The following is a 13,506-nucleotide window of genomic DNA, read 5'->3' on the forward strand; positions in this document are numbered from 1 at the left end:
TCCGCGCCCTGAGCTCCGCGAGCCCAGCCCGGCCCTCGCACCCGGTGCGGGCCCCGCGGGCGCCGAGCGCTCCGCAGCCTCCTGCGCCCCACAGCCCGCGCCCTCTGCGACCGTCTTTACCCGTCTCGAGTGGCCGGCGAGGGCTTGCGGTGCCATATCTTGCCGCTCTCCTTGTTGCCCAGGTCCGTGCTCTGCATGGCGAAGCCGCTCACGACCGCCGCGGGCCGGCGGGTAACCGACCGACCCCTTCCCGGCAGGCCCCGCGCTTCAGGCCCGGGAAATTCGAGCGTCGGACTCAGCGGCATGCGTACCTGCGCACAGCCCCCTTTTCGCGCCACGCCCCTTTCTGTTTACAACCAATCATAAGGCAGATCCTGACCAAACTCCGCCCCGGAGCCGCCTTCCGCTCCGGCAATGGAATTGGCCAAGGAGCCTTTTCTAGACCCGCCCTTTTCTGAGGTCCGCCCCCGCCCCGCGCGAAGCCTGCTGGGGTTCGTAGTTTTGTGCAGATGGAGATGGGCAATTCTGTCCTCTAGCAGCCTCACAATACTTCAGGCACTCAACAGAGGCAGGAAAAGTCATTAAATCAAGTGGTCCCTGCAGTCCATTCTAAGTTTGGTTTAAGGACGAAGGAATTGTATAGAGACAATTAATAGAGAAGCACCGACACAAGCGCATCGAGCATGGAGTTTTTCCTTTTGTAGAACTTTAGGCTCCGGGATGAATAGTTCATTCCTATTGTGCTTTTCACGATCCTCATGATTAGATTATCAATTATGTAATCTGAGAAGAGGCTTCTGTTTTATGGTGTCCGCTACAAACCAATGAAGTCATCAACAATCAGTGCTGAATGAACACATCTGTGACCCTTGAAAGCACATTAGTTTTTCCTCTGTCTCTATAATCAGTTTCTATCCCAACCTGGCAACTGCTGTTTCCCATACCTTAGATGAGTTACTATTTTTCTAGAAATTTATATAAATGGGTTTGTAGACCTGTCTGTCTGTCTGTCTGTCTGTCTGTCTGTCTGTCTGTCTGTCTGTCTCTCTCTCTCTCTCTCTCTCTCTCCTCTCTATCTCACATCCGGTTTCTTTCATCTGTCTTGAATTTGAGATGATTGTTTTGAAGTTCCGTTGCGTTGTTGGGATACCACTAGCTCATTCTTTTTAGGGCTGAGTTGTATTTCATAGTATTGACAGACCATAATTTGTTTACTCATTCACCTATTGATAAGCATTGGTATTGTCTCCAGTTTTTGGGCTTTCCATACGAAGGTACTATGAAAGTTCTCATATGAATGAATGTATGCCATCATTTCTCTTTGCTGAAGTCTTAGAGTGGAATAGTTGGTTCATATATGGTAGGCATAGGTTTAACCTTTTAAGAAACTATGAAATGTTTGAAAGTGTCTGTGCCATTTTACAGCACCACCACTCATAGAAGTATAAAATAAGGTCACAAAAAGATTTCCTCCCTTGTTTTCTTCTTTGAGTGTATTTCAAATACATTAGGGTTAGAAAGTTCTACATAGCTAAGGGATTTTCAGGGGTTTTTTTTTTGTTTTTGTTTTTTTTTCTGGAACCGGGGATTGAACTCAGGCCCTTGTGCTTTCCAGGCAAGCACTTATTCTACTGAGTTATCTTCCCAACCCCAACATTATATTATTTTTTCAGTACCAGGGATTGAACTCAGGACACTGAGTTTGCTAGGCAGGTGCTTATTCTACTGAGCTATCTTCCCAGCCCAGTTTTCAGTTTTTGATTTGCAAAGTCCTATCTTCTTACCCTTCACCTACAACCAGAAGGATGCCTTCCTTTTGCTGTGATAATATATAATCTGGAGAGACAAGTATTTCCAATTTGTTGGCATTAAATTGACATTTGGATGGTTCAACATTTCTATTTATGAAGGTAGTTCTGTAACTCCTCCAAAACCTCAGCCAGTCAGTAGGTTAGCAAGCAAATTAAAGTAGCACGCTAACGAAAAGCAGAATTGGAAAATGCAGCATAAATATTTAGTGCAGGGGCTGGGGAGATAGCTCAGTTGAATAAGAGCTTACCTGGCAAGCCAAGGGCCTGAGTTCAATCCCCGGCTCCGAAAAAAAAAAATTAGTACAATATCTACAAAAGCATCAAAGAGGAAGCAATTAATAACTTTTCACAGGGGGCTGGTGAGATAGCTCAGCAGTCTAAAGCACCTGCTTAGGCAAACTGAGGCAGGCACAGACCGCAGTTCAATCCCCAGCACCACATTCATGCCAGCTGCGCCCTCAGGGCAGGCTGAGCTGGCCACAAATAAATAAATAATAAATTTGGGGTGTCTGTTTTAAAAAATAAAAATTAAAAAAAGGCAACTAGAAGAATTAAGATATGTTTTGTAGAGGTACCAACTCCCCAGGATGAATAATCATTGTGTACTGAAAACATCTACTAATAAAAAAAATTTTAAAAAAACTTTTCACAAATTTCTTTTTTTTTTCTTTTTTTCTTTTTTTTTTTTTTTTTTTTTTTTTTTTTTTTTTTTTTTTGCAGAACCGGGGATTGAACTCAGGTCCTTGTGCTTGCCAGGCAAGCGCTTATTCCACTGAGCCATCTCCCCGGCCCCACAAATTTCTAAAATGCCCTGCTCCATCTCATTCAGCCAAACACATAACGTTATAACTACTAACAACTGCAAAGTCTCTGTGTCTCAGAACAACTCCCTGGAGGTGGATGTTTAGCTCACTTTAGTCCTCAGGGGCCCAGCCTAGTGCAGTAACCACCGCTCTCGAGTTTCTTGTTGATGTGCTAGGGGAAAGAGAGTTCTAGAAAATTTCAACCGAGCAATCAAATGCTTGGGCCCCCAAATGGCATTTTTATTACTACTCTTTTGCTCTCAGTACCAGAACTAGGGTCCTATCCTAGAGCTGAGTGGTTCAATTCTACTAAGTTGTGTGTGCATAGCTGCAATAATACTGTGAAAGAGCCACCCCTCGGTGGCATTCAGTGGTCAGGTGGCTGGGCCCAGCCTGGTGGGCTCTGCTGTTCTCGCCTCGACACACGTTCTGAGGTCAGCTGACTATGTACTTTATAAGCTGGCCTCATCTAAGGGAACTAGGACGCTCGGCTCAGTTCCACGCTTCTCTAATCCTCCCACAGGCTAGCCAGGGAACGTTCTCGTAGCAATGCCAGCAGCGTGAACGAATAGGAGATAGTCATGCAGTCAATACCTACTGGCTTGGCGCAGGCGTGTCATCACTTTCACTGGCCCAGGCAGTTACATAGCTGAGCCCTCGGCAGATTTTTCTTTCTTTCTTTCTTTTGTTTTGTTTTGTTTTTGGATCAGTGATCGAACTCAGGACTTTGTGCTTGCCAGGCAGGCGCTTCTGCCGCTGAACTATCTCCCTGGCCCAAGGGCAGAATATTATACCCTACTCCATGCAGGAGAACATTAAAGGAGTTCCACACTGGAGCCGGCGGGATAGCTTAGCAGTCTAAAGTGCCTGTTTAGGCAAGTTTAGGCACATGCAAAGGACTGAGGTTCGATTCCTGGAACAACATGCTGCTCCAGCCTCACCCTCAGGGTGAGCTGAACTGGCCAAAAAAAAAGGAGTTCCACAGAGAGGCATGAAAAGTGAAGACCATTTATGCAATCTATAATACCTACTAGGTGTTTGGAAGGGAGAGAAAACTGAAACATACGGCGAACAGATTTAATAACTCTGACACATTGCCGCATGTAGTGGTGCACCCCTGTAATCCTGGCACTGGGAGGCTGAGGCAGGAGGATTGTTGTGAGTTGGAGACCAGCCTGGTCTACAAAGTGAGCTCAAGTCTATTCTGAACTACATAGCAAGACCCTGGCTCACAAAAAAGAAAAGAAACCCTCTGACACCATCACTTTTCTCAGTATCTAAAGCACACCTCCATCGGGCCAGTGAGATGGTTCAGCAGACTAAGTACCTGCCTTAGGCAAGCGCATGGGCCAGGGTTTGCTTCCTGGTACAGCATGCTGTGCTGACCCATCCCCAGAAGTGCTGAGCCAGCTACCAAGACTGGTCCTGGTGGCGCACACCTGCCATCCCAGCGCTAGGGAGGCTGAAAGCAGAAGGATCACTAGGAGGCTGAGCTGTGCAGTGAGAACCTGTACAAACAAACAAACAAACAAGCCTTCCATTGCCCTCTTCCTTTTCCTACTCCTTTGTGTATGTGTGTGTGTGAACCCAGGGACTTCACACTGAGCTACATCTCCTGCTTTTGCATTTTATTTTGGGCCAGGTTTCACTAGGTTGCTAAATTGCAGCCTAGTGGGGTGGGCTTGAATTTATGATTCTCCTTCCTTAGTCTCCCAGAGTGCTGGGACCACAGACAAGCACCGCCATGCCTAGCTTCCTCTTCTTTTCTAAAACCTTCCTTGAATTCTCCAAAACACCAGGATTATTAACTCTTACTTTTTTGTTACTACAACTTTGTCTTTCTGCTTATTCAAGATTTTTTTCTCCATCAACTTAAGAATTTTTTTCTCCATAATTGCACAATCAAATTGAGCCTAGAAACAAGAATCTTTACTCCTTAAAATGTTGGAAGGAAAAAAAAATGTTGGAAAGATTATAGAGTCATGGAACTTAATCTCTTTTCTGTCCCTGTAACAAACTCACTAGTCGTGTGATTCATTGACTAACATTGCATGCCCCAACAGGAGCGTTAGCTCTGTAAGGAAAGAGCTCCCCAGAACCGAACACAGAGCTGCCACATAAACCGAGGACAAAATATATTCTGTGTGGGCAGGAATTGTTTTGCACCTCCTGGCATGTAGCACAGTACCAGCTGGGCACGTGAGAAATACCATGTAGCACAGTACCAGCTGGGCACGTGAGAAATACGCCGAACACGTTTACGGAATACTTGAGCTATTATTTAAACCAAAGCTACCTCAGACCACAGTTCTAAAATTAAAAGAATACAAAGCAGTTCTGGGAAAGAAGAAAGAAACAAGGAGATTGGGGTCCTGTTCCTAGCTCAGCCACCAAATAGCTACATGATTTTTAAACAAAAACTTCCTGAGGGAGTGTGGTTTTTCTCATTTGCAAACAGTGAAATAGGGAAATACTTGCTCGAACCCCTGCCATATAAAATACAGCACGGAAATTCATCTGTTCTTCCATTTTTATTAAAGGCAATTGCAAACAAAATACCATCTCCTATCTTTAGATATGCAAATTTCCACACCGGCTTTCCTCCTGACACACATAAAAATATGGCTGCATTTTGTAGGGACTGTATCTCAGGTACCCCAGGGAGAAACAGCAGCAAAAATGAGGAAAAGATAGAAAAGAAGACAAGAGCTGGATCAGGTGGCGACCCACCTGCCTGATTGGCAAATGACCTCCAGAAGAAGAGCAGTGGCGTTTATCTATACCTTTGCGAAGTTAGCATCATGTGACTCAAGGTTGCCTAGTGCCTCATAGCTGATCTTGACCAGGCAGGATGCTTCTCTCAAGGCAGAGGCAGCTTGATTGCTTTGGGCTCTGGCTTTGTCGTGCCCTCCCACATATGAACAACTGCCAGCTTCGCGGTTCCCAACATCACTGCGTCATCATCACCTTCCATGAAATGATCAAATGGTAAGCTTGGAACTTCTGAATGGCATTTCTGTTTTATGGGAGACGAACTCCCCTCTTAACTTACTTCTTCTAGAGTTTCTCCCAAAACACATAAGACATGTAGCTTCATTTTCACTTTTTTAAATAAAATAGGGGCTATGGAGATGGCTCAGTAAAATAAGCACTTCCCTGGCAAACATAAGGGCCTGAGTTCAATCCCAGGTTCCGCAAAATAAATAAATAAATAAATAAATAAATAAATTTTAAAAACCCTGAGAGCCAGGGAGATAGCTCAGTAGATTAAGTGCTTGGCTGGCGAGCACAGGATCCTGAGTTTAATCCCTGGTACCACAAAATAAATAAATAATAAATTAATTAAATAAAATAAAGCCTGATACCTATTTTTCACACTTGTACTTTGTGTTCTCCAAACCTTGCTGCCACAATTTGAAACGATTGCTCAGTCCATTGACTACACACACCAGTTTCACAACTACTTCCAAAAGGCTTATAAATATAAATGACTATATACATCATGCCGGCAAAATCCTTTCTGTCATAACTGGAAAAGAGCCTGGCGGAGCCCTTCTCCTGTCCGCAGTAGGCATATCTTGGTCTTGTCTTTCATTCCTTGATCTAATCATCGGCTGGTCATTCACTCAATATTTTGAATGCTATCTGTCAGACCCTGTTCTAGGAGCAGTGGCTGCAGGACTCCCTGTCCTTGGAAAGCCTGCAGCCTAAGAAGAAGGGGAAGGTATAGAGAGAAACAAATGTTCGAGTGTAGCACCATGTGACCTGTATTATAATTAAGGCATGGTGTATTTCAGAGAAGAGAGCAATTAATTCTCCAGGAAAGAGACAGAGATGTGAACCCGGGTGGGGGTAACATTTGAGTTGGGCCTGGAAGGATTGAGGTGGAAAATGCTGTCTGCACAGAAGAAAGATTAGCTTTGATGCTTTCTTGTCCCTGCAGTCTAAGGTAGTTATTGAGGCTCAGAAAATTGTACCACAAAGCATGGCATTTTGGCATGTTGAGCTGAAATATGACCTCAGAATCCAGGTTTTTCTAACCTTCTGTTTTTCTCCCCTAAGCACAGGAGGGGCTGTCTCTGCAGTTCTCATATCTGAGAAAAGTTCTTCCAGAAGAAATACAATTACCTTAAAGTCCCTCCTGGAAGTCTTATCAATGTTATAACCTGGGAAGATTTAATCACTTGAGAAGAGAAGAAAGGCTCAAAGCTATCGCCACAGGCTGAGATTGTAGCTCGCCGGTAGAGTGCTCGCTGAGGATGCTCCCGGCCCTAGGCTTGATCCTCCATGCTACCGAGCTGTTACCAATGTCCAAACAGGCTTTGTGTCATTGCTTTGGAGGCCGCTTCCCAGAGAGCACCTGGAAGGCTTTAGCCACAAAATAAGATCCTCTGCTTACTGTGGTGTCTTTCCTCTCTCCTTTCTAACACTTGCTGTTGATTACCCCATCACTTTTTTCTTTAGGAAGAGGGTGCGTAAGCTTCAACTACCTGGCTGTTCCTTTTGAGTTTTTGCATTCTTAATGGCTCCTATGTATGTGTACATTTGCACGCTGATAAATTTGTTGTGCTGTTCTCTTGCTAGCCTGGCTTCTGTTATAAGGGCAATGGTCATGAATCTTTATAAAGAGCAGACTCCCACTTGCCACAGTAATTTTTTCCCCATTTTACTGATGAGGACTCTGAGTCTTGGAGTTGTTCTAACTTGCCCAAGATCGTACAGCTACTGAGCAAAGATTCAAATATAAGTCAGCCTAGCTGGCTCTCTTATCTCAGCCTACCTATTCTATGCCTTGTCTTCGCTGGGTCAGGTGGTGTGGTCTATAATTCTCCCAACAACCTGATACCCACGGCAGAAAAAATGTTACCAGGAGCCTCAGTTTAAAAAAAAAAATCTCTTGGAACTCTTATAACATGATTTTACTTCAGTCTCTTATGAACTAGGGTTTATTTGAGTTGTACAAGGATTAAAAGATAAGAGAATCTCAATGTTTGTTTTTTTCTCTGTATTTTTAGGGAAGGGTCTACAGGGTGTTCAGGGTCTCACTACTAGATCAGACTTGTAGTGATCCGCCTGTTTACAGCCTCCCAAGAGCTGGGATTACAGGCAAGCGCCACCACACCCAGTATCAATTGCAGTCTTAGTGTACCCCAGGGGTTGGGCTGGCAGGGCAGGCCTGGGGATTGAACTCTGGGCCCCTGAGCCTGTTTGCAAAAAAAATCTCAACATTGAGAGCACTTAAAAAATAACAGCACAAAAGAAATGGAGCCAGAGAAGCAGAAGATTGTACATGTGGCTAGTTCTGCCTGAGCAGCACCTTTTCCCTCAGGATACCATCCCCAGAACTGTTCTCAGATGGCAGTCTGAGTGGGGCAAGACTCAGCTGAGCCAATCAGAACCCTCCCCCGGGATTTCCAGTGTGAAGCTGCAGAGAGCAGATTTTAGTCCTTCTCTGGAAGCTGCTAGAAGAAATAGCTTTACTTTGTGGCAGTGAGTGTGAGAGAGGACAGCCAGTGCTCAGGGGAAAGCAGAAAAAAGTGACAGTAGGGAGACATCCTGGCAACATCTACGTCTCTTGTTCTAATGACCCCAGAAGCTCACCTGGCTTCCTGTCTGTCCTGTACTTGGGTCGCCTTCTATTTCTAAAGTAGATGGAAAAAAAAAAAAAAAAGTAGATGGAATGGAAGGAGAAGGAGTGTGGGAAAGCCTTAGGAGCTGGGGATCCTGGAGCTTAGGCTAGAGGCTGAAATAAGAGTTAGAGACGCAGAGGAGAAGGGAGGGAGCAGACAGCATCTCTACAAAGGCAGGGGCCTGTGCACCACGCAGCAACAAGATGCCTTCTGGAAACAGGACGCCACAGTGCAATGAAGCGCAGAATGCATCGGGAGTCATATGCCAAGTGCACGCAGGCTGCCTAACACGTAGAAACCCTTGACCACTCTAATAATAGTAGAGCATTATCGCTGTATGATGAATGGGAGCGGGGTCAGAGCAAAAGATAGCAAAAGTCCAAGTATAAAAGGATTCGGCCTGCTACCCCAAGGAGAATGGATTGTATCCTGAAATGATGGCAGGAAACTCTTTTTCCCCCCTAGAATCTCTCCTCTGGCTACAGTGGGAGTTAAAAAGAATTTGAGACTTGAAGCAGAATGAGAGGAAGAGGAGCTGCTGTTCCAATTGAGAAAAAAAAAAAGCAACGAAGAGCTAGCCAAGTCCCTTACTGGAGGGGAGACCCAAAAGAGCAACAGCTAGATGACAAGTGTTTATTGACACATCCCGTAGGAAAGCCGACGTGGCGTGTGAAGCAGTGCTGTTTCCTCAGCGTGTGCCACGCTACCGACTGACGCAAACCCAGGCAACATTTCCACCTCCTGGCCCAGTTGGTTGACCTTGTGAGAGGGAGGGAAGGCAGAAGCCACTGCAGGTGAACTGTAACATAGGGCACCTCCCCGCCCCTCTTTTATATGAATCAGACCAGGAAAAATCAAAGGGACGTGTTCCAAGCTGCTTAAATAAATATTCATGTTTAGATGTTCTCATAAAACATACATGAAGACAATCAAAGGCAGTACTTCATGTGTAGTCGAAAGGATTTGGCACCAACAGCTGAAATAGTGCAGTTTCAGAAGAGCGGGCCATGTGACGCTGATCTCTAGAGGTGGCGAGTTGAGGCCCTCGTACAATGAGGAATGTACTGACGTAGACGAGAGCTTCTAGAAGGCCTTCTCGAGGCAGCAGGGAGAGGAGAGGGCAAAGCTCGATACGCCATGACAGAAGGGGCCGCATCTGTGACTTCCAGCCTCTCAGCCCTTCCTCATGGCTACAAAGGAAGAAGGTGTGGAGTTATCAACCGCAATCACATCTAAAACTGCCCTGAGAAGCCAGCTCTGGCTGGAGCCCCTTGGGCCTTGCATAGAACTGCATGATATTCCATCTCACTGTGAAAGCATAACTATAATTCCTCAATTCCTGGCAATTGTGCTTTTAAAAATGATTTGCCACCTGCGTGCCAGAGAAAAGAATTTCTGGTTGTGTTATTGAAGGCACCAGCCTAAGCCCGTTCAAAAAGAGTCCACCCGTCCGGCTTATTCTCCCCACATTCTCCTCTGAAGCGCTGGCCTGCACCGAGGGCCTCCCCTGTTAGAGGGCTGTGGAGTCAGGGATGCTGGGAACGCCTCCCACAGCGCTGTATGACTAACCTTGATTTGCAGGCTTCTAAGAACTTTTTATGGAGTCGGTGACAGATGATGGGATGCCAGTAAACCGTGTGTAAAATGCTTCCGCTTGCTGTGAGGGAGGAAAACAAGCTGGGTGAGCAAAGCATTTATTGCCCAGTAAAGTATTCTGGGACAGCATAGCATCTTTCCCCAGCACACGCTCTGAGCATTGTGTGGAGAGGCGACCGAGCCACGTACGGCGCTCAGGAAGAAATGAGCATCTAACAGGCCCCTTCCCAGCACACTTAACCACAGCACAATTTGCTTTTCTGTCTTTGCCTTCTTCTACGTGGCCTTCAGCAGTAAGAACCACCTTTCCAAAGTATGGTCGATTTTGTTGTATTGATGTGTTTGAGGAATACTACAAGTAATTCCATGAAGAAAAAAAGGCAAGGATCCAGTGAAACTGTCTCACGATTAAAAAAAAAAAAAAATTAAAGGAGTTGGGGATGTAGTAGATCAGTGTAAAGGCTCGGGATTCCATCCACAGGACTGGAAAAAGAGGGAGGGAAGACAGGCAGGCAGGCAGGAAGAAAGGAGGGAGGGAGAGAAGGAAAGATGCAAACAGTGGTGCGCAGGCAGCCGTCCGATTAACCTGGAGATCTTAGGAGAGGGCTGTCTGTGCTAGTGAACTCGAAGCCCGCAGCTCAGACCACGTGTCCAGCCTGCAGAGAAGCCTCACAAAGGACTCGGTATGAATGTGTGCTTAGGGGGTAGCGGAACCAGTATGGGCTGGGCCAGGTACATGTTCACTACTTGTTACTCTATTATAATTTGTTCTTTAGTTTTGCTTTAAAATCCTATATAGGCTCCAATTTGAATTTTGTGTTGAATAGAAGCCGCTAGCATTTGGGTTCGTGGACAGAGCCCCGTTTCAGCTCTTCTGCTCTGATCTCTCATCACTGTAATTGTCCTCGTCAGATCTCGTAGCCCGAGCAATGGCAACATACACAGAGACAGGACTCAAAAGGCCTGCACTCTTGGATCTCGCCGCTTACTGTTGCTGTAATGATGCGCAACATATTGAACTTATCTGTGCTTTGGTCGTTTCATCATAAAACCAGGAAAGTAATGGTGCCAACCTCTGAGGGTTGTGAAGCGTTCAGAGCAGGGAGCGACACGTGGCAGGCTTCAGTGCGTGGTGGCTGTCATTAAAGCCTTCCTAAGAAGAGCAGTAGGGCTGTGCTGTGGATGTCCAACAACTGCTCTTGCAGCTCCCTCCCCCGAGAAAAAGCCCTTCTCTTAGCTACTTTTCTGGTTGCTGAGGCGAAATCCTGACACGGAGAGTTAAAGGGGGAAAGGTTCCTTGCACTCCCGGTTTGTAGCGGTGTCAGCCCATTGTTGGCTTGCTGCAAGGTAGCGCAGCATCAGAGAAGAGAAACACTTCATGGCAGGCCGAAACCAAAAAAATAATGACGAAGCAAAGCAGCAAGGAGCAAGTGATAAACAACAAGCAATGCTCTGCCTATCCCTTATATTTTTTTCTAGGGTACCTGTGCTTGGGGTAGGTAGCAACCTCACCCAGGGTGGGCAGTCCCCCCCACCCCCGTGTGTGTGTGTGTGTGTGTGTGTGTGTGTGTGTGTGTGGCTGGTTCAGCCCACTCAGAGGGTGGGGCAGGTGCAGCATGTGGTGCTGGGGATCTAATTGCAATCCCTGAGTTTGCCTAAGCAGGCACTTTAGTCCACTGAGCTATCTCTCCCGCCCCAGGTTAGGCAATCTTAATCCTACCCAGAACTAGGCCAAACCAGTAAGTGGACTAAGTGGGAATCGCGTACCTTAAATCCCAGCATCACCCACCCCAGATCCAGCCACCTCTGAAGGGCACTCCCTACACACCACATGAGGCTTTGGCGGGACGTCCAGCCACGAGCTCTGACACTGTGGTGTGCATCATGCAGCAATTTCTGTAGTGCAAACACTCCTACCACAGCCAGCTTTCAGCTATCATCATGACATCACTGAATCAAACACTGGACTGAGTCCAGCAAAAGAGTACCATTACACAGTACATGTATTGTACACATACAATAAAAATAACCCCAAGAACATAAAGAATAGTAAAGTGTATGGGGCCAGCAAGATAGCTCAGGGGACTAAAGTATCTGCTTAGACAAGCTTAGGCAAGTGCAAGGACCAGGGTTTGCTTCCTGGCACCACATGCCCCGCCACCCCCATCCGTACAGCACGCTGAGCCAGCCAGAGTCTGGACGAGGTGGCGCAGGCCTGCAATCCCAGCACTGGGGAGGCTGAAAGCAGGAGGATCACTAGGAGTCTGAGCTGTGTAGTGAGACCCTGTAAGAACCAAATGTATTTAAAAAAAAAAAGAATAGTGAAGTATAGTACAATAATTAGAATCATTTATTACTCTTTAAATCTATAAACTTTAAATGCAAGTGTATGTAATTTGATTTTCAATAACAGCTGTGTTTAAATCTTGTCAAACTTCGCAGAAAATCAGCGCTTGGCTCGTGGCAGCTGGGGTGAGCCGGTGGCAGCTGCACACTGCTCACTCGCTCTCGGCTGCTGAGTGAGTGTGCTCCAGTGATCCAGCGCTATAATAAGCTTCAGACATCACCCTTCTCCGGTCTCTCTCAATTCTGAGTTAACTGCGCTCAGCTGAGCAGCTCCGCGCCCCGTAATGCAGCCACGTTCACGCAGGCTTGTGTTAGTGGCCGCTCAGCTAGGTCAGAACATCCGCTGTGGCTTCGCGCCCGTCGGCGCCTCTCTCTCTCTCTCTGTAAGTCTGGCCCGAGCTTCTCAACTCACCACCTTTCTAAGGAAGGAATGTTACTATGGGACACGTGCAGCAGCGGGCTGTGTGTTATCACGGAGAGCTCTAACAGGTTCACGTCACTGAGGGGGACATGCCTGACTGTGTGGGCGCTCATCAAGCCTTTGCTGTAGGGCCACACCAGTGGCGGCTCAGTGGCTGAAGAAGTCGCATGGCCAAGACCAGATCTGATGCAGGAAGTGCATGAATCCTGAGAAACGTGCAGTAGTGACTACACATGTAATTGTTGACCACCGTGGCTGCAGGAAATCCCTGCAGCACGTTTTGAGGGAGTAAACCCAGGAATAAAATATCTGGTTTTCGGTAGGGATGGTCCTAGACATAGGTGTAGGGGTGTGTGTGTGTGTGTGTGTGTGTGCGTGCGCGCGCATTGTGGTGTATAAATAGTTTCAAAAGAAGAAAGAGAGTGAAAAAGCATGACATGTAATTTGGTGATTCCCAGTCAGGAGAGGCTTTATCCTGCAAGAGACATTTGACAATATTTGAAGACATTTTCAGTTGTAACTGAGCTGGGGTGCTGCTACAGTGGCCCCACGATACTGTTAGTCATGCAGTGGCCCAAGAGTGGATGGGACAGGCTCTTGAAAGCAAAGGTCAAGCCGGCCCCATTGGCAGAGCCCGTGTCTGGTGCGCGCAGCATGCTACTGTTCAGTACGTACATTTCGTCTTTCTGTTGTGTCTCCCCCATTGCTGGTGACAGCATGCACAAGAATTCCCTTGATCTCTAAATACCTACTTGGATTGGCGTTGCAGTCAGGGTTTGCAAGGGGAATGATTAAATACATGACATATAATTTGTGAGATTATTGATAACAGTCATCCAAAGAGTCATACACAAAGAGAGTGCAGAAAATCTGTCCACACACTATAGACCTAAGGAATC

The 13,506-nt window shown here is 46.5% G+C and overlaps 1 protein-coding gene across 1 annotated transcript in view; it reads right to left on the bottom strand.

Moving 5' to 3' along the window:
• Tbc1d31 (TBC1 domain family member 31) overlaps window positions 1-263 on the bottom strand; it is a 117,182-nt gene extending 116,919 nt beyond the window's left edge. The window contains exon 1 of the mRNA XM_023718817.1: window positions 121-263. Coding sequence (XP_023574585.1) covers window positions 121-197 — 77 coding nt within the window. The 5' untranslated portion in view covers window positions 198-263. The remainder of the gene's footprint in view (window positions 1-120) is intronic.
• Window positions 264-13,506: the final 13,243 nt, after the last annotated feature.

The sequence above is a fragment of the Octodon degus genome, unplaced genomic scaffold, assembly GCF_000260255.1.
Source record: "Octodon degus isolate 3935 unplaced genomic scaffold, OctDeg1.0 scaffold00062, whole genome shotgun sequence".
Classification (NCBI taxonomy): Eukaryota; Metazoa; Chordata; class Mammalia; order Rodentia; family Octodontidae; genus Octodon; species Octodon degus.